The 24,475-nt window shown below is 37.6% G+C and overlaps 2 protein-coding genes across 2 annotated transcripts; both read right to left on the minus strand.

The window, feature by feature from the left end:
- Positions 1-11,958: 11,958 nt before the first annotated feature.
- LOC145630328 (uncharacterized) lies at positions 11,959-13,020 on the minus strand. The gene has a single exon (XM_081682581.1). The coding sequence runs from the start codon at positions 13,018-13,020 to the stop codon at positions 11,959-11,961; it is 1,062 nt and encodes a 353-aa protein (XP_081538707.1).
- A 2,717-nt stretch (positions 13,021-15,737) lies between these two features.
- On the minus strand, positions 15,738-18,121 carry LOC145630337 (uncharacterized). Its single transcript, XM_081682595.1, has 3 exons — positions 17,622-18,121; positions 16,272-17,409; positions 15,738-16,166 (listed from the first exon to the last, which is right to left on the minus strand). Exons 1-3 carry the CDS (start codon positions 18,119-18,121, stop codon positions 15,738-15,740), a joined length of 2,067 nt encoding a protein of 688 aa, XP_081538721.1.
- Positions 18,122-24,475: the final 6,354 nt, after the last annotated feature.

Below are 24,475 nucleotides of genomic sequence, written 5' to 3' on the forward strand. Positions count from 1 at the left end.
TTGGAAGCCTATGAGTGTGCTAGCAACTATAAGAATCGCACTTAGGATTGCCACGACCGGAACATTGAAAAGAAATCATTTCTAAAAGGCGATAAGGTACTCCTCTACAACTCTAGGATGAAATTGTTTCCCGGGAAACTTTTATCAAGGTGGAGTGGACCTTTTGTTGTTAAGGAAGTGTTTTCTCATGGAGCCGTGGAAGTTTGGGATATGGACGGCAAGAGATCTTTCAAGGTGAATGGGCATCGCCTCAAGCTTTACTACGAGGGTGCTCATGTAGGTGTTTTAGAATCAACTCAATGTAATCTTACCTCCTTAGTGTGGAGGTCGTCAAGCTATTAACGTTAAAGAAGCGCTTCCGGGAGGCAACCCGAGTAAAAAAAAAAAGAAAAAAAAAAGAGAGGGGAGTGAGAAATAAAATGATGAATGAGAGAGGAAAAGAATAAGAGTGTTGGGAATATCTGATTTTGGCTAATATTGTTTAATTATGTCCTCATGGTTTTAATGTAGAAAAATGAAGCAAAAAAAAAAGAAGCAAGGAAGAATTTAATCAAGGCCATAAGCAGTGAGGAGCGGGCGCTCCTCAGACTTGCACGCCCGCTCCTCACAGGGGGCGTCATTTTCAGCCAAAACAGAAGGAAAACAGAAGATTGAAGAAGAGTTAGGAGCGGGCGCTCCTACGATATGCACGACCGCTCCAGCACCAGGAGCGGGCGCTCCAAAATTTGCACGCCCGCTCCTCACAGAGTCACCCCATTTGAAGAAAAACAGAAGGTTTTCCAAAGATTTGGAGCGGGCGCTCCAAAGAACTGCACGCCCGCTCCAGAGCAAGAAGCGGGCGCTCCAAATTTTGCACGCCCGCTCCTCACAGGGTGTCCCAAATTAAAAAAAAGGTTCTCCAAAGAATTGAAGCGGGCGCTCCAATGAACTGCACGCCCGCTCCAAAGCCAGGAGCGGGCGCTCCAAATTTTGCACGAATTCAGAAAAAACAGAAGGGTGAAGAAGAGTTCGGAGCGGGCGCTCCAAAAAATTGCACGCCCGCTCCTCACAGGAAAATCCGAAAAAAAAAACAAAAAAAAAAAGGATTTGAAATCCCAGGTCTAGAGCGGGCGCTCCTCTTCCCTGCACGCCCGCTCCAGCCGATCCGGGTAAAAAAAAATGGGGAATCTTTCACCTACTTTTAATCTCCTTCACCCATTTTTCCCATTCACTCTTACATTCATACTCTCTCTCCTCATTCCCATCTACTTCTCACTCTAAAAACCCTCACTTTCTCCAACTTCTCTCTTCATTTTCATCATCAAATCTCAACTTTCTTCAATCAAAATTCACAAATTCTTAATCTACATCAAATTCTCTCTCCAAAAACCACAATTTTACACAAATTTGGGCAAAATTTTTGAAGACCCACAAGTGGGAATTGAAGAATATCAAGGGGAAAGGGGCCAAGATTGCTAGAAAAGGAGGAAATTTGGGTAAATTGGAGGATTTTAGAGTATTTTCATACTCTAAGTGGTAAAATCTTCTTCCCTACTTCACTTTCCCTCTTAAACCTAAGGGTTTTTCTTCAATCTTTCTCTCAATTTGTTTATTTCATGATAGTTGTGTAATTAGTTGCATGATTAGGTGATTTAAACAAATTTTCTTGTCTTTGATAATTAAATTGCGGATTTTTGTGGATAATTGTGGATAGAGAATTGTAGGTAATTTCTTGCTTAAAGTTTTAATGGCTTGTGCATGAAAAATTGGTTATACTTTGTGAAATTGTGAATTGGTGTGTTGAAATTGTTGAGTTGAGATTGTTGGTTGGTTGTGTTAGATTATTATTGAATTGTGAGCAGGTACATTGGATTTATTCGGGGGTTTGAAGTTTCGGAGATTGTTTGTGTAGTGTTGAGTGTGTGTTGGTGGTGTTCTAGTAAGCTTTCTAGTCCAAATTCAAAATGGTTCTTCGTTTATTTGGAGGTGCGGGAGGGAAGAAGAGGAAGACTACTTCCGGCATCCAAATAAATGAGAATCGTTCCACCAAAAGCCCTAACGAAACAATAGATCAAACCATTCCTCCCCCTTTGATAAAAATACCCGAAAAATCCAAAGGTTACCATAAAAAGCTATCCTCACGAAAAATGCTTCCAACACGATTCTATGACCAAGAGTCGTGCCAAATTCTAGGAATAGACGACGGAATTCGTCAAGTGGATGCAAATTTCGGATGGTTAGAATTCCTTAAAAAAAGGGAGGAAACATTCGAATCACTCACTCTAGAATTTCTATCCACCCTAACCGTGATAAAGACTAGTGGAGAAGGAGAGCTGATTGAGTGCGAGATTGAGTTTAACATGTTCAATAGACCTCAAGTCATAAGCTTAACTCGCCTCAATCAGATATTCGGGTGGCCCGTTAGCAACCAAATAACCAAACCCGATAGTTACAAGCTCACCAGTTACGACGAGTGTAACTGGTGGAACACTATCGCGGGGTACCCCACATTCACATCCCGTTCTAGTCACGCTAGCCATATCATCCACCCCGTACTCCGTATATTCATGAGAATTATGGGGTATGCTTGCTTCACAAAGCAAGATCTCGGGAAGCTAACAAAATAGGAGATTAAATGCCTCTTTATAGCTTCCCGATTTGAGGGAGATCTTGAGGGGAACGTGAATATGGGGTACATATTCATAAAGCGGTGCTACGATATCAAGATGAGCACGGAGTTGACGGGTGAGATTAAGTGTGGTGGGATGATCACAATCATCGCCAAGTCATTGGGTTTCACCGGTTATGCTCTTAACCTTGCCGGTTTTGCCACAATGAATATGATTGTGGAAATCCGGGGAAATGTGACCACCTACTCTTGGTTGGTCAAAGGGAAACACCGTTGCATTCTCCCTAATGCGGCGGTTATGAACACCGTGGGAACCACTTGGCAAGTGCCAAATGAGCCACTCCCCGGCTATGTTCCCAACCTTGATCAACCATCTCAACCCCGCCGCCATAGCATTTCTACCATTCCTAATTTCATGGGCGGTCAATCCTCCTCCTCATCTTCCTCCTTCAACCTCGAGTCGGCCTTCCACCACCTTAACCTTTCTAACCAAAGAATTCTCCAAGAAAATGAATATCAAAGCTATGTCTCCCAAATGTCCTACCAAAACCTCGTTGAAAGGGAAGACTTTCTCCCTTATGTCAACTATCCTCACCGACCCGTTCAAGAAGGGCCGGTTGCGGGTTGGAACAACAACCAACCCACCTACTCTTATTGGCAAGGACCTCGTAGCTCCATTTCGGAGCTACAATCCTTCCCTCCCTACGATTATACACAACCCGGGGGTTGTGATTTTAGGGGGGACCCTTCTTATTACGACGTCCCCGAGACATGTGGTAATATGACTCCGGAGGAGATCGATAACCACCCTCAAAGGGGATACTTTGGGTTTCCACCCGGGTATAATGGTGGTTGGGGCACTAGTGATGCACCGGATTACGGTCATTATCGTAGCAGCCCCAACTATGATCTACCTCCTTATGTGGATCAACCTTCTTACTCCGGCGATGTAGATCCTAACTAAAATTTCATGCCATCGCCGAGTAGGGAGGAGTGATCGGGAGTAAGCCTAGGCTTTTGTCTTTACCGTTCCCTTCTTCTCTTTCCCGTCTTTTGTGACACCGAGGGCGGTGTCGAGTCCTAGCTTGGGGGGAAGACTTGTCCTCTTCGTGTCTATCTTTTGTGGGAACGGTATTCAAAAGTCTAGCTTGGGGGGAAGTCTAGGGGTTTATGTGCCTAAGAGTAGGTTTTAGTTGTGGTAGGATATGTGCTTCCTTGTGATGCTTTATGTGCTATGTATGGAGAAGTTTGAGTTTGTATGCGGAATGTTTGGCATGAAAGGCTTAGTTTAGCCTTTGGGACTTGTTGTAGGATTCATATGGTATTATGTTCTAGTTTGCACGCCTATTTTAGGTTGGTTGTTTCCCTTTTCACGTTTTTATGGCATGCCTAGGCTAGAACAATTGCATATTGATGTTTTTGTCTCACTTCTCCTTATGTGTGTGCTATATGGAGCATCTTATGTATGGCTTTGATATGGTTATGTTTTGGTTGGTTTGCTTGTTGGTTGGTATCATGGGTTGATTGGCATTGTCCTTGGTCTTTCTTGATGATGATTTTTGATGATGATTTGTGTGGATTTATGATGATGGTTTTCCCTAATATCCAAATTTCTTTTTCTTATCCTCTAACCCCTCTAACATCCAAATTCCCTAATATCCAAAACCCTAATATCCAAATTCTTTAATTAGTTTTCCTTTCCCCCATTTTCAGCTTTCTAAGAAAAAAAAGAGAGAAAAAAAAAAATTAATCTTCTAAAAAAAAAAGAGTTTGTTTGCCTTTGATCGGTTTGCAATGATGATACTGGATTGTATGTGCTGGATGTTTGTTTTCTTTTCGTAATAAAATTTCGAGCATGGTTTAGATGCCCTTGGTTGAACATAGAATTGGCTAGTTTAGGCTAGTGTGAGGATAACTTTCCCGAATGTACGAAACTTAAAGTCTAGGTTTGTGGTAAGATGGAGCCGCCTATCTCAAAGGAATTTGATCCCCGAAAGGTAGTATTTGATCCCACATTGTTCCAAAAAAAAAAGCGAGGTTATATTATTTTTCAAGCCTACTACATTTTGCATGAGTGGCAAGGAATCCTCTTTGATTTGGTACCTAGATCGAGAACTTGAGTCTCAACTCCCAAGACCGTGGCCTAAACTACTCTTAGTATTGATAAAAGGTTTCATGTATTGTTTATTCACAAAAGGGTTAAGGCATTTTATTTTTCCTTATTTCTATTTTTACTATTTCCATAATTTAATTTCTAGTTCGTTATAATTAGTAGTTAGTGATGTAAATCTCCAAAAAAAAAAAAAAAAATGAATGAAGAATAAAAAGAAAAGGGAGATAATGCGAAGAAGGAATGTATTGTCACCTCCCTAGAAACCAAATAAGCTTGGGGGTGTGCTCTTAAAATTCATAGTTGCAACTTGGGTCAAGGTTAGAAGCCTCTTGGGGTTTGCTATTAATGATACATTTTAGTTGGCTCAAATTGCGAAACACTTCTAGTTTTATATATATGCCTGAACTTCGTGTCGTAGTCCTTGAGTCTTGTAATGATTAGGAGAGTAGTAGAAGCCTTTGTCAGTGGAGGGAGTTGATTCTCAAGCATATGGAGAGGGTACTCTTTCATTGAGATGTCGAGTGTTTGAAACCCGCTTTATCTATGGTTTTCCGGCTCCTTCGAGGAGTCACGAGACACTACCATTAGGGGGGATTTGAACTTTTTGATAGGGACGCGGTAAGATATATTGAATAGGCTTGAGTTGAGTATTTTCGAGAAGGTTAGCTAGGCCTTGGCTAGTCATGATCGTGGTTGACCTTAGGCATATACCTCATGCTCGAGTTTTTATTGCTTAAGGATTCTTGTATCTATGCATGTGCTTTTCTTTGAGCAAATTGATCTTTGGGTTTGTTTTTTAGCAATGTGAATTGCTTGAGGACAAGCATTTGGCTAGCTTGGGGGGATTTGATAAGTGGTTTATTTGACCACTTATTGTGTCAATTTAGACCCGATTTTGCATTCATTTCCCCTCTTTCTAACCCGTTTTTGAATGAAAATGTTTTGTCTCGGCTTTCCCCCTCTTGGTTTGTGTTTGTCCATGTTTTGCAGGTCTATGGACTCAATTTGGCAAGCATTCGGTGCATGGTTTGTGTTCAAGGCAAGGAAAATTGAGAATGGAGAGGGCGCTCCAGCTGGAGCGGGCGTGCACCCCACAGGAGCGGGCGCTCCAAACCTTCTGCCAAGTTTATGCCAAACTTAATGTCAAGTGCACCCTGTGAGGAGCGGGCGCTCCTGGCCGTGGAGCGGGCGCTCCTGGCCGTGGAGCGGGCGCTCCTGGTCGTGGAGCGGGCGCTCCTCCTCAAACTTTCAAAATTGTATGTATTCTGAAGATAGCTGGAGCGGGCGCGCAACATTCTGGAGCGGGCGCTCCCGGCCGTGGAGTAGTCTACTTGCTAGGGGTTGGGTGAAGCTCAACCTTTTGGGTTAATTATGCAAATGTGGGAGAAGCATTGATGTTTGTATTGCAATTAAATTGATTATATGAGATTGCTTGTTAGTTCTTCAATGATAGGATTAGCTACCCTTGATTTAGGAGCTTGATAGCATGATATGCTTAGTTTGACATGGAAATGTGAATGAAGCATGGCATTACTTATTGCAATTTGATTATGTATCTTCGATTTCTAAACTAATGAGGAATCTAAGTTTAGTAGTGTGAGTTGTTTCCTAATTGCACGAGGTTGATCTTACATATAGTCCTTGCTATATCTTCTCCATTTCACTCCCCGTTTGTCTATTTGCCTTGGTCGAGTGGATCCCATTCCCTAGTGTCCTTAATCCATTGATTTAGAACCATAGTTTGTTTTTCTTCTTGACGAACCCCAATTCACCATTGACTTCGAATTAGCTTAAGTGTTAAGATCTTTGGCAACCATATCCCGTTCCTTGTGGACCGAACTCTTACTTATCATTATGCTTGGTTTGTAAGGTGTTTGTTAATAAATGTGTTTGATTGAGTGTGGAATGTGCGACTGTTCTAACGCCCATCAAGGGCCTGTTCACATTTACTTAATTTCAGTTCAGTTCAGTTCAGTTTCAATCAGTTCAGTTCAGTTCAACTCATAATTTCCCTCTCTCATAAAATATTCATTTCAGCTCAATTCAGTTCAGTTCAGTTCAGTTCCAATCAGTTCAGTTCAGTTCAGTTCAGCTCCAATCAGTTCAGTTCAGTTCAGCTTAATTCAGTAAATGTGAACAGGCCCTTAATGTAGTACGGAAATAAGTATTAGGCGGCAGCAATAGTTGCGGTTGTGGTGTTGATTTTGAGCATGAAAGAAAGAAGGAGAGGGTCGTGAGTTTAAGAAATAGAGATGAGAGTTTTCTGATTTTTGGTGTGTGGAATTTGTGAAGGGTTGAGGGTCTATTTATAGTATTGAGAGTGTAGAAAGGATAGAGCTTAAGGTATGATATGATTACTAGAAAATATGATAAGTTCTAAGGGTTGTTAAGGTACTTGAATCAAATTAAGTCCAGATTAATAGTTGGGTTAAAAGATAAGAAAATTTAAATGAATATACATATGGTTAGGGGAAGGAAGATAGGAACAAAATGAGATGATGAAGAAGGGAATTAGTTAAATATCATCATTAACAAAGTAAAGTGATATACATCATTCAAACCATCAGCTTCAATATAATTCACGTTTCCAAAAATATTATGCTATTGGGTATAATTGTGGTTTTTTATGCTGTGGTTTGTTCTAATGGTTTGTCAAATATTATGCTGTGTATAGAGAAGCTGAGTTGACATGTTATGTTGGGTTATTAATGATGTTTGGTGCTTTATTTTTGTTGGTGTGATGAGTTGCTCTTCTAGCATGACTGAGTCCCTAGTTGTGTACTCCATTTGAATTTGATGGTCATGTTGAGTCCCAAATACAGCCCCCAATGCAATGAGTCCCCATGAATTACAATGCATGCTTGTTTTTATGTTCCATATGATGAAGAGACTCAACTGATTGCTTGTTGATATATGTGGATGCTCTAGTGACTTCATTTTGAAGTTGCTGTTGAGGAACCCTTAATCTAATAAGCACTGAATTGATAACAACCCTATCTGATGGAAGACTTACCAAATTTTTTTTTGTCTTTTCTAGTTTCAACAACTTTTTTCTTGTTTACAAAAAATGAGTACCATATACACTACTCTAGTACATGACTGCCCATGAATATGGACGTTCTATTTACCAAAAGTACACATAACCAAAACAGAAACTTAAAAAAAAAAGTTTTAGGAGTACTTGGTTATGTGTGGCAGTCTATGTGTCCCAAAATGATCATGTTTGTAGTCCTAACCTTTTCATTAATCTGCATCCACTTCCATGTTTGTCTCTTGTTGCTGATTGCTTGTTGGTTGTACTTCAATTGTATTCAAATACTGCACAACTGCGTTTAGCATTTGTAACACCCCAATAATTCTCTCTTTAAACCTGTGAGTACCCTAAACAAAATCTAAGAGAATTACTGGCGTGCTACCGCCACGTGTTCAAACGTTAAAGCTATATCAGAAATTAGCAGCGTAAAAACTAAAACAATTATAAATAAATTTCAAAACCAACGAATAAAACCAAAATAAGTGTTACAAGTTGGAACCATTAACACCCTTATTCAAAATCCAAACTAGAAGAAGTAGCATAAAAATAAAACCGGGTTTCAATAAATCCAAACTCATGAAAAGAAATAAACTGCGAACAAAACCAACTCTCTACTCAAAATCCCACAACCCTGATGCGGATGCTGCATGTGTAAGAACCTGTGATTAATCTGCTCCCCAATATTACAAGTGTAAATATTGGATCGTCACAGGGTCATTGAAAGGCGAAGGCCATGACCAAAGAAAGACACACAAAAGCACGCAATCAGCAAAGCTGAGTACATACAAGCTACAAAAGATAATAAGAAATTCCTAGCATGCTACTAATAACCAATCATCAAATATAATTTAATTATAGACTTTAACACATGACTCAATTGTTTACATTACTAAGACTTCACTAATTAATAATAGATAAATCATTTTATTTTATTCATTGGATTAAGCAATAGACAAGGTTGTCCAACCCATGCTCCATTTGGAACTACAATAAAAGAAAAACCCCATGCCTCCTTTCGGAAACATCAATAAACATCCAACGACCACGGGCGCGACTCCGTGACCGTAGTTAGTATGAGATCTCATCTAACTCCTATTTTTAAAAAGTATTTGAAATAAGAGACTCGTAAATCAGACGGCCTCGAGAAAAGTGCACGGCTAATACCCAGTGGCGGAGGGAGGGGGGGTACAAGGGGGGACAGATGTCCCCTACTTCAATAAAAAAAATTAGTTAAAACTAATTATGTGTAGCATAAAAAATAAGAAAAAGGGTTTGGTTCAATGGTTTTAGGGCTTACTAGTAGTCTCCATGGTCATGGGTTCAATCCCTTTGACCAACATTTTTTTCTTCTTATTTTTATTTTAAAGTTTTCCTCTTTTCTTGCATGCTTCTTTACTTCACACATTCAATTAGAAGTAATACATAGTACTACTTGGCATCATGTTCTAACTTTTAAATTACCATAGTAATTTACATAATTTATATATATATATATATAAATGCATACATTACAACCCCAAATTATTGTTTATAGTAGGAATTCCGGGTAAAGGTGTTTGGTTTTATTATATATCTCGATATAAATTAAATTGTCACGGGTTTAAAAACTTTGAACCTATGGATCCGCTATTGACCAAATTTGAATAAGAAATTGTTTATTTGTTAGGATTATCGTGAATTAGAAATCACATTTATGAATTATTCGATAATTTTGATTGTATATCACATTAAAAAAAAAATGAATATTTGAAGGTGAAGTTGTAATTGTAAATATGCTTTTTTTTAGATTTTTGGACTGTATAACTAAGAAATTTGGATTTTCAGGTTGTAAAACTTATAGGTATTAAGCATAGTCCCTACAATTTCTTGTATGTTTAAAAGGTTTGTCCATTTATAGAATGTACGCCACCTTTAGTCCGTCCCCCTAGGTGAAAAATCCTGGCTCCGCCACTGCTAATACCCTGTGTACCCCATCCCCTTATTGTCATTACTCCAGATGTGCACAAATCTAGAGTTTTATTGCTCATCCATCTTGCACTTTACGTGATTTACAAGTTTAGACTTGGTGATGACTCATATGCAAACAATACATCCAAATCTAATATCAATCGATCAAGCAAAGCAAGTTTCCAATTTCAATTCTTGATTTATTTGTGACAGGCAACCTTTGTTATTTATTCCTTTAACTACCTCAGTGTATAAACACCTTGAGTGCATAAGGCACCTCAAAACCTTAACTTTGTCTCATAAGACTTAAAATCTTCCTATACTCATTCTATCTCCATGATCATGAACGAGTAATAAATGAATTGAATCATTTCACCAAATCACATACCTTTGCCTCTAAGTGCACCTTGCATAATTAGAGCATAAACAATACTTGCAATATAGGATAGTGCACATCATACGGAAATCACAATGTATATATAACCAAACAATTTAGCCCAGTCATCCCTGTACATGATACTAAGTTCTCGATCCGTCCTTAAACATACACCTAAAAGTAAGGTTTCGTAACTCATACATACCTTGAATAAACGAATTGGTATGCCACTTTACTATCTAGAAATCACCTTCAATAAATTCCTCTCCTAAACCAAACAATAACATCTCAATCAGTACCCAATCAATCAAATTTACAGCAATACTAACTTACTTTATTTAAAACCTTCAAAATTCAAATCAAACAACACTTTAAAACCTTCCCTTTAGTTAAAACTAAAGGCTTATATATAGTTCTTTAAATTTCCTTCATAAAAACCTTAAAAATACATCTTTATATATGAAGTTACAACATGCTTAAGCTACTAACCAAATCTGAAAATTTAGTTTATACGCATCCTTTGCAAATTAAACAACCCATATTTGTAATAATGGAATAATAGCTTAAAATATATGTAGAAACATCAAAGCCTATTATTTTTTTTTATACCAAAACAATAAATTTCAGATTACAAAAACTTGGAAAATTAATTTAAACCTTAAACTTGAAACACTAATAGTCTATTAACATAAATTAATCATAACGGTCATATAGTGTATAGAAAGCTCTAAGAAACATGATTTAGAATGCTTTAAATTCCCAAATCTATATTTTTAATAATATGAAAATTAGTTTTAATCACTAAAAATATAATTTTAACATAATATAAACACGATATACTTAAGAAACTTGACTAACACGTTTCAATCCCTAAAATCATGAAAAATCAAGGTTTTAGACTCAAAATTCTTAATTAAAGAAATATGAAAATTAGTTCTATACTTTAAAGATCATAAAAGTTATAGATTTTCAATCTTTTACAATCCAAACTCATAATCAAACTATGATAACCAAAAATCATGAAATAAATCATATAAAGATTGAATCTTTGAAATTAAAACAAGAACTTATAAAAAAAAAGAGAAAGAAAGAAGAGGAAAGAGATTAAGAGGGGGGGTGCAAAACTGGCGGCTTGGCTGGGCGGTGTGGTCGCCGGAGGCAGCAGGGCGGCGCCGGCGGTGGGCTGGTGGCGCAGCAGCAACGTGCAACATTTTTTTTAATTTTTTTTTGTGTGAGAGCCGTGAATAGCAGAGAAGGAGGAAAAGGAAGTCAAATAATTTTACGTGAAAAGGAGAAAAGGTGTGGGGGTTTATGGGGGTTTTATTTGGGCCTTGGGTTTTCTAATTAGATTAGGAGTAAAACTTGAGGTTTTGGGCTATTAAGTTAAAATTGTTTTTAAATTAGTCAAAAACATATTAGTTTACTTAAATCTTTTCACAAAAATAATTTATTCAATGAAATTAACATAAAAATATTTGTATGAATAATAAATAAATATATTATAATTAAGTTGAAAATATGGGGATTACAGCATTCCCCTGTCTAACAGATCTGGGAGTAACCCAAGATTGTCCAAGTGTCTCTTCTTCATGTGTGGAGGGACAAAGTTGTTCCCACCCATCTTTTCCAGTATTTTTTGCACGCATGATTGTAAAGTTATCCATGTGTACTTGTTGACAGTGGGATCAAAAGCATCTCAGGCTTCTTCAACTTTCTCTATTAACTCATCAAGGTTCTTTGGAAATGATTGATATTGAATAGGCTGAATCACCCCGAATAGACCTAAGTCATAGACATTTAAATCTAGACTCTGAGCTGGTTAATACACAAACTGGATGTTGAACCCTTGTGTTTGGCATGCTGCAATAAATTCTGCATCGTTAGGCACTTGATGTGGCCTTGCATTGTCCCACTGTATTGTCACATTCTTTGGTAATTGGGGGCGGGCACTTTTCATGTAATGCTGGTATGACACGATTAAGTAACATCTCCCTTATATCATCTCTGTTCACTGATTGTATTGCCTTTGTTTCAAGTGTGCCTTTGTCTTTGTTTTTGCTCTTCTTCTTTGCCACTTCATATTTCACAAAAGGGAAGAACCCATATTTTCCATCATGCAACATGTTCTTGTGTTCATCATATGGTGTCTTGCCTACAATACCCATGAACATTGCCTTGAGTTTAAACTTCTTAGATTGTTGTGCTCTGTATGAGTTCTCTTCATTTGGCAACAAGGAAAATGTTCTGGTTTCAGGATTCAAAAAGAACCATTTCTCATCTATGTGAATGCTATATTGCATGTCAATGAATGTAGGGTCCCCCAGTGATGGAACAGGATTCACCCAGCTAAGTACCCACTTAAGTCTAGCTATTTTGTGATTGTCTGAAAGTGTAGGGTGATTTGTTGTTGTGTGTGTCCTTAGTCTACCCTTTTTCCTTAATCTATGTATGGTAGAAGATGAGACATGTAGGGCAGCAGCATAGCTCCTTTCAGTGGTCCTCTTATAAAGAGGCACTGAAGTTAACCACTCATCAGTGTATTGTTTAGGTTTAGGCCCAACTTTTCCTAGTTTTTTGGTCCTAACATCAATGACATTACCATCAAACAAGTGTTGTTTAATTACCTGAAACCATTTTGTTGTTGTTGATTTGTGTACATTGTGTTTTCCGGCAAAGTTGGATAAAAACCCTTTTGGCAAAGAGTCCCCTTCCATATTCAGCAAGATATCATCAACAAGCTGTCTTTTTTCATCTATTGTCATTTCTCTTCTAGCCCTCCCCCCTTCCAGTTGTTCATCTTCATGTGCTTCTGGTTTATCTACATCATCAGCATTTGCATCATAACCATTGTCTTCATCTGAACTATTAATTGCCTTGTTGATTTTGCAATTTTGATTCTTAATAGAATTGCTGATGCTGTCCCTAGTTATTGAATTTTGCATGGTGTTGTTCCTCTACATAAAGATGATGCATTTGGAAAAAATAATCATAAAAAATATCATCCATGAGTCCCTTATTTTTTTTTTCAGATTAGGTGAAGGTGATGAAGTGGCGGATGTTGGTTTTTGTGGCGGTCTTCAATGGAGCCTGATTTCAGTACATATGATGATGTTGATGGAACTAACACAACTTTTTGGAAATTAGGTTTATAACTAATTGTAGTGAAATGTAATTCGTAGGTCTGCCTGTATTTTGTTAACAATGGTGGTGTTGGTATTTCTTAAAATTTCTGAAACTTTATCCCCCCTCCCACTAAACCCATTGGCAGTGAACAATGGAATGAAAAAATGGGTTATTGGGGTGGGAGACCTCTATATATAGAGGTCTTTTTGTTTGAATTTAATGGAAAATTTGAAACTTGGGGAATGTTTGAATTTTCGTGAAAAATGAAGGAGGGAAAAAAATTGGAGCTAAAAAATTTGGGTCCCTAAAAATGAAATCAGAAAAAAGGGGTGGGAAATAAGATTCCCCCACATGCACTCTCTCTCTCTTAAATAAGGGACCACATGTATTTCCCTCCTTTTTATCTCTCCTAATACTTTACCCCTTCCCTAATTAATCACACTTTCAATCTTTTGCCTCGGCCTCCGCAAACATGTACTTTGTTGCGAGTAATGTGAAGCGGAGGTAGTATATATATATATATATATATATATATATATATATATATATATATATATATATATATATATATATATATTACCAAAATAAATAAATAAATAAAAATAAATAAATAAATATTCGGATCAATCGAAGGTCCGAATAGACGAACTGGAATCGGACCAAAAATTATGAGTCGGATCGGATTCCAGGGACCGTTTACTAAGAGAATCGGATTCAGATTTAGCCACATCCGATCTGTTGTCATTCTTACACTTCACATTGTTATTATTGAACAAGAATTTTTTTTTTTCTTTTTACTGATTTAGTATTATATTTCTCTTTAAAATTACTGATTTTTATTGAAGTAAAATGATTTTTACTAAATACGAAGTATTAATTTTGTAAGGTGAAGTAACCCGGGCCTAATTTATGCTTCAAATTTAATTTTAACCCAAACTAGACAATATTGTTTAGATCTATTGACTAATTTTACGTGATATGAAATTATTTTGTAAATTTTTTACTCTCTCTATGCCAGAATAATTAGCACATTTGACCTTTTACCCCTATTCTTTTATTAACTTTGACCATAATTATTCAATAAAGAACTAAAACTAAATTTTATCATGGAAAATGTTATTAGATAGGTGTTTATATAATGTCTTATAATATTAGCTTTTAAATTATTATTTTTTACTAATAATTAAGGTTATAATGACATTGACATGTGTCAAGTTTGACCATATACGTGTCAACTATTGTATAACGAGGGTCGTACAATATTTTTTGTACTCCCTCCATTTCCATTTTTTGGCATTTCTTTTTATTTGTTGTTTCAAAACTAACATTTAATGGACACATTTATCACTGGTTATACACTACCAAATTATATTTTCCCTTTTTAACTCTAAATTTTCGTCAACCCTTCCTCCCCCTCCCACGTGCAATGTCTGGTTCATTGAATTATCCCTTTGCTAATTTGTGTCTCATTTTTTCAAAGGCCATTTGTTACTCTTCTTGTTATACATTCTTGCCATTTGTTATCTTCCTCCTCCTCCTCTCTCTCTGGTTTAATTATCATGTATCCTTCTTCACTAAATGAACCTTAAATCGTCTATTGTCCTCTTATCTATTTGTAAAATTTGCTGAATCTTTCTTCACGATTTCAAGTATATGTCATAATTAAAATATTTTATTGTCAATATAAGCATCCTTTTCAATGACTAAAATCTAGCGGGTAGCATTCGTTTGTCAAATTTCGGTTACCTTATTAAACAATACGTATGGATTTCAATGTATTTCAGTATTTCAATCTCTACTTTTACCGAACACTCATAGTATCCATCAACTGTTACTTTAACATTTAATCTCTCCCCATTACTAATTGACAACCACTTGCTACTCAAACATCTACGTACTCAATACTCAAGCGCTAAAAGTAATTTTCTATCGCTAGTTTTGCCGAACATGTCCCATGTGGGAAATTAAACACGAAAGAAGACAAAACGTAAAATAAAAGGAATAGTTTTATTAGAAAATGGAGAAGATACATATGATTTGTTGTGATGTGGGAGACCATTATCTTAAAAGATTATTTCACCAAGTCATGAGTGTGGACTCCCAATAACGACCACCCTTTAGCAAGATTAGCACAATATCGATAGATTGTGGGAACTCACAAAGAACCTGTTGAAGTAACAATTATGTGTAAAATCAAAAGAAAAAGATGGGTAAAACATATAACATTTGTGAGGTGGGTAGCCCGTCGTTGGGGATCCTGACATGGTAAAGTCGTATCCCCAAATCAAAAGTAATTACCTAAGTCCTCTAACTAAAGTAGATAGGGAAGCATAGTGACGGAGCCAGGAATATACAACCAGGGGGACGACAACTAAACGTCGCATCATTTGACAAAAATATATTAAAAAAAAAAAATTAAACACAACGATAGGTTTATAGTTAAAATTTTACAAATAAAAAAATGACAACTTATAATTAGTCCTACAATTCAAAAAAAAAAAAAAGATGAAAAAAGTACATAAAGTTTATTATTAAATTATAATTGCATCCTTCGAGTCTTCATATTTTGAAAACGATAAATGATTTTTTCATCAGGAACTTGTAAGAACACTTGCTTCTCAATAAAAGTGACCAAACAATCATTCATAAATTGGTCACCCATGCTATTTCGCAACTTACTTTTGACATATGTCATTGCGGAGAATACTCTTTCAACACTTGCCGTAGCAACGGGGAGAATCAACATCAACTTGATAAGAAAATATACAAGAGGATATGTCTTATCCTTCTTGGTATTAACAAGAATCATGGTAAGAGAGTTAAGATCACGCAAATTTTGAAATCTCTCATCATTGTGCATATTTTCCATGAATATATCAAGTTGACCTTCAAGTGTCATCAAATCAAAACTTGAAAATTCTTCGGGATAAAAAGAGGCAAGTTTGAGTACCTTTTCTTTGTCAAACTATGAGAAGTTATCTTTAGGACTTAAGCAAGCCATACAAGTAAGTAACTCCATGCTTCTCTAACTGAATCGATTATCAAGCTCTTGAAGATGCAAATCAATTACCCCCAAAAATATTTCAACTCGAAAATGATGTAGATTTGTTGCTTTTTCGACAAAGCGTCGTGATCTTCCTTGAGGAACATAAAGAGCATCCATAGTGGGAACATCAATGCCATGTTTAGTGCAAAATAAAGTAACCTTGTCTAAGAGAGTCTCCCACCCTTGTTCCCTCATTTTTTGCAACACACTTTTTGTGAAAGTAACTAGTTCCATGGCATTTACAATATCTTGCTCCTTTCTTTGAAAATCAATACACAAATCATTAGTGTAACTAAAAATAGTCAACATCAAGTAAGCAACAAAAATAAAATCAAATGACTCTAATTGTCCTAAAACAATTTGAGCTTTAAACTTATCTTCCGATGCACCATGTTTCCCAATGTGAACAAGTACCTTAACAATTGTAGAAAACAAGCGGATGACATTTACAAGACACTTGTAATGGGATCCCCTACGAGTATCTCCGGGCCTCTTCAAACCAAGCTCTTGATTCAAACCCGATCCACTCAAAATTTCCCCCACTTCCAATGCTTGAGCAACTTCTTGAGCTTGACTATTACGAATCATTTCTCTTCTCTTGCAAGAAACTCCAACAACATTCAACAAGTTTGCAATTATTTCAAAAAGCCAACCATAACTATCATTCCTTTTAGTAACGGCAACTAGTGTTAGTTGAAGTTGATGAGCAAAACAATGTATATAGTAGGCTCTTGGAGTATCATTCATAATCAAAGTCTTAAGGCCATTTATTTCACCCTTCATATTACTAGCCCCATCATACCATTGCCCTCTTATCATAGATGGGCTCAATGAATATTCCACAAGTAGTGACATAATTGCATCTTTAAGAGATAAAGCGGTAGTATCACCAACATGAACAATGCCTAAAAATCTCTCCATTACCTTTCCACTATTTCTATCAACAAAGCGCAAAACAAGAGCTAGTTGCTCTTTTTGGGACACGTCACTTGACTCATCGGCCAATATAGCAAAGTAATCATCACCAAGCTCTTCATTTATGCACTTAGTCGTCTCTTTTGCACAACAATTAATAATGTCTTTTTGGATCGGGGGAGAAGTCATTTGACAATTTCCGGGTGCATTTTCAAGAGTATGATCACCTACTTCCTTAACCTTTTCTCTAACCATTTCAATAGCTCAATGAAATTACCCCTATTATGAGACTCATCACTTTCATCATGGCCACGAAATGCCAAACCTTGTCCCAAAAGAAACCTTAAACAAGTTAAAGATGCATTCAAACAAATATAATATTCATTTTTAATTACCTCACTTGCCTTTTCAAAAATATTCACAATTGATTTATTTTTCCCATCTTTTAAATTCACATACTTCTCATACGCAAGATTATGAGCACTCTTAATTCCACCAACATGCTTCTCAAATCGTTCCGGTTTATTCCATTTCCTAAACCCTCCATCAAGAAATGCATCACCTCCCATATTATTTTCAACTTCACCTTTGAACAAATAACATACAAAACAAAATGCGGCATCTTTTTCAATGCTATACTCAAGCCAATCCCATTTGTTGAACCAATTCACACTAAAACGACGCAAACCTCCTACTTGTCTTTGAGGGAAGTTGTGAGTTTTTGGTTGACAAGGTTTTTTTAGAATATAAGCTCTCCTTACCGCATTTCTTTGATTTGGGGGATAATCCATTATGTTCATTCTTTTTCCCGGATCATGGGGAAGTAGTTCAACATCATATATCAATTCTTCCTCCTCCAGTGGTACATTACTAGTACTTGTACCACCACCATTTTCTACAACATTTTCTTGAGTTTCGGGGGAGGTAAATGAAGTGGGTTCATTTCCTTGAGATTTCATTCTTTTAAACATAAATTGTCAAAGATCGGGTTGTTTTGACATGGCCTAATTTAATCAATAAGAATGTAAACAATGAATCAATAATAATTCAATTACCATCGTATATTCATAATTTCATATCATACAATCCAAATAACCAAACAATTAAACACAAATAACAAGTTATAAAGTGAACTATTTGACAACCCTAACTAAACATTGGAATTCAAACAATTAACCATTAGAAAATTAGGATTTAAACAATTAACACTTTAAAAAAATTGGCACTTATACAATTAAAAAAATAATAAGATTTAGGGTTTAGAGGGTTAATTTATAATTAGAAGTTACTTACTTTGAATTTGGGGAAAAATCAAAGACAAATTAATTGTTGATGTGCCGTCGCAATCAGCGTCGCCGGCGTCAGACACTCAGACGTGGTCTCGTCACTTCATCAGTCAGTGACGTCACTCGTGTCTCGTGCCTCGAGCCTCATGGTCCACTGGTCCGTAGAGTACAATTTTGGTCTAGAGGAATTGTAAAAGTCTTAATATTTTTTTTAACTTTTTATGTTTGTCTTTTAGTATTTTTTATTCTTTATATTTTTTGTCTTATATGTGATGTGACTTAACTTCCTTACTTTTGCTCTCTTTTTGTTTGTGGATCAGTACAACTTGTACCTTGTGCGTGATTTGCAAGGCTTTTTTTCTTTTCTTTTTTTTTTTAATAATTAAAAACTGATTTTTTTTTTCAAAGTGGGGGGACAGTTGTCCCCCCTTGTACCCCTCTCCCTCCGCCACTGGGGAAGTAGGGTCGAACTCCACAGGGAAACAAGTCTTTCTACTCCTAATTAATTATTGTAATCTAAATTATCTAAGTAACCAATATTTATAATTGAATAATAAACTAAACTACGGAGATTAAAAATAAGGAGAAAATAATATATAAAAGGATCTAGGGCATAGCTTCACCAATAAATAATATTCCAGGGTAGAATATAATAATCATTTATCAATGCATATATTAATCAGATTATAAAGGGCTTTCGCTACGTATTATAATCACACAATTAATTTACCGGTATTAAATCTCATCTTTCGAATCTCGACCTAACCATTTATAAATTAACCTGCCTATTGAAACTAGACCTAAACATCAATTCTCATCTGTCGAATCTCGAATCAATATTGTCAAACTCATGCATAAAAGATCAGGCCTAATCTAGTCACAGAGCATTAAATCAATCAATAGGAAATTAATCTAGCATTGATAATTAACAACAATAAATCACCCTTTCATATTATTTATGGATCCCCACAAACCCTAGAAACAAAACTACTCACACATAATAAAAACTAAACAAATCAAAGTAATAAAGCAGGACGTAATTAAAGGAATAAAATAAACAACTAAGATTAAGAGAAGAGAAATAGTTACCAAACGAATCTAGAATTAAGAATGGATTAAGAACAAAGGTTTAAGAGAGAGAGAATCTAAGAAAACAATTAAGAGAGTAAAGAAAGAGTAAAGAGAGTAAAGAGAGAGAGAGAGAGAGAGCCCCTAAAATCGTATTACGGAGGAGTATTTATACTCCGTACAAATCCAAAACTAAAACAAACTTAAACGGCAAAATTAACTCCTAATATTTACACGCGCCCGATCGGGTGAGGCACCGCCCGATCAAGCGCGCCTTTTTGCTCTTCAGGTAAACTCTCGCGCCCGGCCGGGCGTGTCACCGGGCGCCGACCTTAGCTTCTCCCGCCCGGCCAGACGCGCCTCCGGGAGCCTGCCTCTTTGGCCGGGCGGCTCTCTTGGGCCATTAATTAGACTACGATTGGGCTCCAATTCTTCGGGCCAATCTGGGTTTCCTCCTCGGGTCTTGATTACTCGATCCAAATGCCCCGGTATCACCGATACCGAGCCCTTAATTACCGGTTCAATGGCTCTAACCTGTCCTGGGCTATAAAGTCTGGTCGTGCTTCTCCAATGTTCGTGATTGCTCTAAAATATCTTGGGAAAATACTCCAAAAGTGTAAATCCCTGCAAAAGTCGTCAACCAAATCTACGAAAACACTAGAAAACACCAATTAGTAATAAAAATGGCTCTAAAGAGCCAAAAACACTACTAATTATGACCAAGGGACAGGGGTAAAATACTATATAAAATAGACACATCAAACTCCCCCAAGCCAAACCTTTGCTTGTCCCTAAGAAAAGATCTCATCAATGAATCAATAAATATGCTTCACCCCAAAAAGTAAAAATCAAGCACAAACGATTCAGGGTAAATCAAATAAACATGCTTCAAAATCGACCAATCAAATCCATCCAATTACCTTTCCTCCCTAACAATTGTCAAACAGAGAAAACCACAAGAGCATATAGAATTCAAGACTAGTGCTCACACACTCAACTCTCATTTTTGTGGCGAGTAAAAGATGTACTCGATCGGTCTCCATCCAACCCCTTTATGTGAACAATGCCCTCCCAACTCACACTCTCGCGTGTATAAAACAATGAACACTCAACCTACTAGTCGACTCAAAATATGTCAAATCATAACTTGCATTGATAAACAACACTTTCACATTCATACAATTCTATGCACAAAGGTCGGAAGGTCTTTAAAGCTTGTAATGTAAGGCTAGGGTAAAGGGTAGGAATCAATTAGGAACAAGTGAGAGAAAAGCTATGCTTAAGGGAGAAAATCCTAATAAAGCCCATGATCAAAATAAATAATGATCAACATCTCCTACATAACCAACTCTAACATCAATCACCAAATATACTCCAAACAATATAAACAATCCCAACTCTTACAATTTCACTCATAAAATATAATAATGAAGAAGTGGAGTGAAAAAACAAACTTTATTTCCAAACTTGAATTTTTCATTGAAGCTCTTATTTTTTTTTTTCTTTTGAATCAACCTCCAACTAGAACATTTGAACATTGAACATTTTTTTTTCTTTTTTTTTTTATTGAAGTTCACTTATTTTTTCACTTTTTTTTTCTTGAACTTCTCTTTTTTTTTCATAACACCATGCTTTATTTTTTTTCAAGAAAATATAACTCTCAAACTCATAAAAAATAAACATGATAAAAAACAAAACAACTTCTCAAAAACCCACCCAGATTGTGCAAATAATAAGCACACTACAAACTCCCTCACCTCACTCACGAATAGCTCCCCCAAGCCAAGCTTGGGACTAGTAACCAATGGGGCAAAATAGGCTTGTAATGTGGCTAATAAACAATAAAAAGTCAAGGCAACAACATGGGTAGCAAGAAGGGAACAAATGTAACTACAATCATCTGGAGGCTACCTAAAAGAATGAACGCCTTCGTCTCCTCAATGTGCATAATAATGAATCATATAAATATTACTAATAGTTGCAAACCAATACTAAAATTCATTGACATACCAGGAACTAACACACATTCCTAATCAAATCAACTAGTCAAGCACTATATTCACAAGTAGTTGGACAAAATTGACGCATGTTAAGGTTCCAAGGCAATCAAACATCAAATCATGATCAACTAATCCACAATGCCTATCATCATATACCAAGAATCAAAACAATTTTCTCAAGTAAGGGGCACATGGAAGCATAATTTACAATTCATTGGAACGTATTTTTGGATTTTTTTATTTTTCCATTTTTTTTGTATTTTTCATATATAAGAAAGCAATAAAAATAACCTAGAAAGCAATAAATCTAAACTAAGAAAACACACCAAAAATAAAAGAAAAGAGAAAAAGAAAGATACCAAATCCAAAATCTCCCCCAAGCCAGAATCAGACAATGTCCTCATTGGCTCGGAAACTAGCCCAGCATAGCTAGTCCTGATCATCCTCATCCATCGAGCCAAAACCTGCACCTCCACTGCCACCTGCACCACCTGCACCAGAAGAGCTACCACCAAAATAATCAGCATGAAAACTCCCCCCCCCCCCCCCCGTCGGTCCCCCGAAAGGAATGTCCTGACCGTACCCATGGAAGGCAGAATATTCAGTGTAAATACCATGGGCAGTGGGATCCCTATCGTATCCCTGGGGTGGAGGCTGAAACCAGTCAGGGTGAATAGCGTCGTCGGGAATGTTGCCCCGATGAGCATAATCATCGTACATAGGGTAGAGAGCTCTACCCTGGTTCCTCTCTAGGTACCCTAACCGCTGGTCTATGGAGCCTACCATCCTCCTAAGGTCAGTATGGGAATGCTCGATACGTCTTAAGTCCTGACCTATACTCTGAAGGTCCCAAACTGGGTCAGAGTCAACATGAGGGATGGAGTGAGACATGCGAGGTGGAGAAAACGCCACCTCGGGCTGAGGCTGAGGCTAGGGTGGTGGAACTGGTGGTGATGGTGCTTCCCCCCTGGCGTTGGCAACTAAAACATCATATGTGTAAGATGGTTGCCCTGGGGGAAAGGCGGTCAAGTCAGGACTGGGTAGGGGAAAGATGGGCAAAGGTTGCTTGCTCCCAGTCCTAATACACCAAAAGGGTGTCTGCTCGCTATCCGGTCGTACCCACCCCAACTCCTCAAAATACCTAGCAGTCATATAGGTATCTGGTCCATAGTTGGTCAGTTGGTGGGGTCCATCCACTATAATACCGACCTTTTTCACTACTATTCGAGTGATAAGGCCTCCTAAACGGATGGGGGTGCGAGATGTGGTACTGGTCGTGGCATGCCTGCTCAGATGGTGAATAATATACCTACCTATGTTCAATTTCCCGAACCCATACACATAGTGTCCTATGACAGCTAGTTCGTTAGTTTGGGCGTTATGGGGCTCGTTCCAACCTAAAAAACACAAACCCGCAAATCTTTGCCAGATTTTTGGGACAAGGTGATAAATAGGTTTGGTACTAGCATGTTGGGGGTCAGGAGTAGGCAAACCAGTCAAAGCATGAAATATGTCACCCATTTTATAGTCCGCATGCCATTGGTGAGGTAATTCAGAATTTAATTCAAATAATTTACAAAATTCTACATAAGTTAAACTAATATTCCTATTGTTCAACCTAAAAATTTAATTCGGCCCATTTCTACTACTTACAACTTGTAAAGAAGACAAAAATTCACAAGTTAGCTCTCGGAATGTAGGATAGTGCATATCAACAAATTTTCTCATGTCAATGTCATTTAAAAACCGTTTTACAAAATCATACAAACCAAATGATTCTAAAGTAGGGCGGTGTAACCACCGAGAAGGAATTACCTCGCGCCCGATTAAGTGTTCTAGCCGCTCCTTTTGCTCTCGGCTAGCAATACGGATCGTCGGCCAATACGGGAGTTGCAAATCCGGGTCGTATTCCTCCCTCGAACTGGAGCTCCTACCGAAAATAGACCGAGCCCTCTTTGAAGCCATGATAGAAATGGGTATGAAAATATATTTGAATTAAATCTGAAAATTTTTATATGGAAATGTAGAGGATGAAGAGGGGATTACAAATATGTAAAAAATTTTGAATTCGGGTGAGGGATAAAGGAGAAAACTTAGAGAGAAGTTAGAGGAAATTTGAGTTTTAGAGAGAGAAAGTTATGAAGGTAAGAGGAAATGAAGGGCGAAAGAAGAAAAGAAAGAAGAAGAAGGGGCGGACGACCCTCGCGCCCGGTCGGGCGGTCTGTCGCCCGGTCGGGCGATCTAATTGCTCGATTTTATTCAACTCTCGCGCCCGGTCGGGCGAGGCTTGCCCGATCGGGCGATCTGAACGACCCGATTTTATGTGTTCTCACGCCCGGTCGGGCGCCCTTCGCCCGATCGGGCGATCTGATGATATATTTTCGTGCCCTTCTCGCGTCCGGTCGGGCGAGGTTTGCCCGATCGGGCGGACGAATAAGTCCGTAAACGACGAGTTTCGCGCCCGGTCGGGCGCCCATCGCCCGGTCGGGCGAAATCACTCGATTATTGAACCTTGCTCTCGCGCCCGGTCGGGCGAGCTTCTCCCGGTCGGGCCCGAGGCTAATTATCAAAATACTTATTTTCTTCTTTTCTTCAAAATTTGGCTGACTCTTTTCCTTCAAACCTGTATAAGCACTCATAAAACTCATTAAATTCCCTCATCTCTCCTCATAAGAAAAAGGAAAGAAAAGCTAGTCTAAAAAGCATTAAAAATACGGGTTGCCTCCCGCAAAGCGCTGGTTTATCTAGGTCCCGCACGACCTTCTTACCAAGTATCAAGGATTAGGACCCTTGGCCTAACGCTTAATCGGGCGATTTCTCACCCGGTCTAGCGGTGTTCAGGCTGCGACGCAGCTTCCTGACATGCCCTGTGGGACGCCAATTCACCTTATCTGGTGGATCCTCCTTGACTTGGACTGGGAGGTCTTCAATGCTACGCACTAAAGTTCCTTCTTTGATC

This window comes from Chenopodium album, chromosome 1, assembly GCF_948465745.1.
Source record: "Chenopodium album chromosome 1, dcCheAlbu1.1, whole genome shotgun sequence".
Lineage (NCBI taxonomy): Eukaryota > Viridiplantae > Streptophyta > Magnoliopsida > Caryophyllales > Amaranthaceae > Chenopodium > Chenopodium album.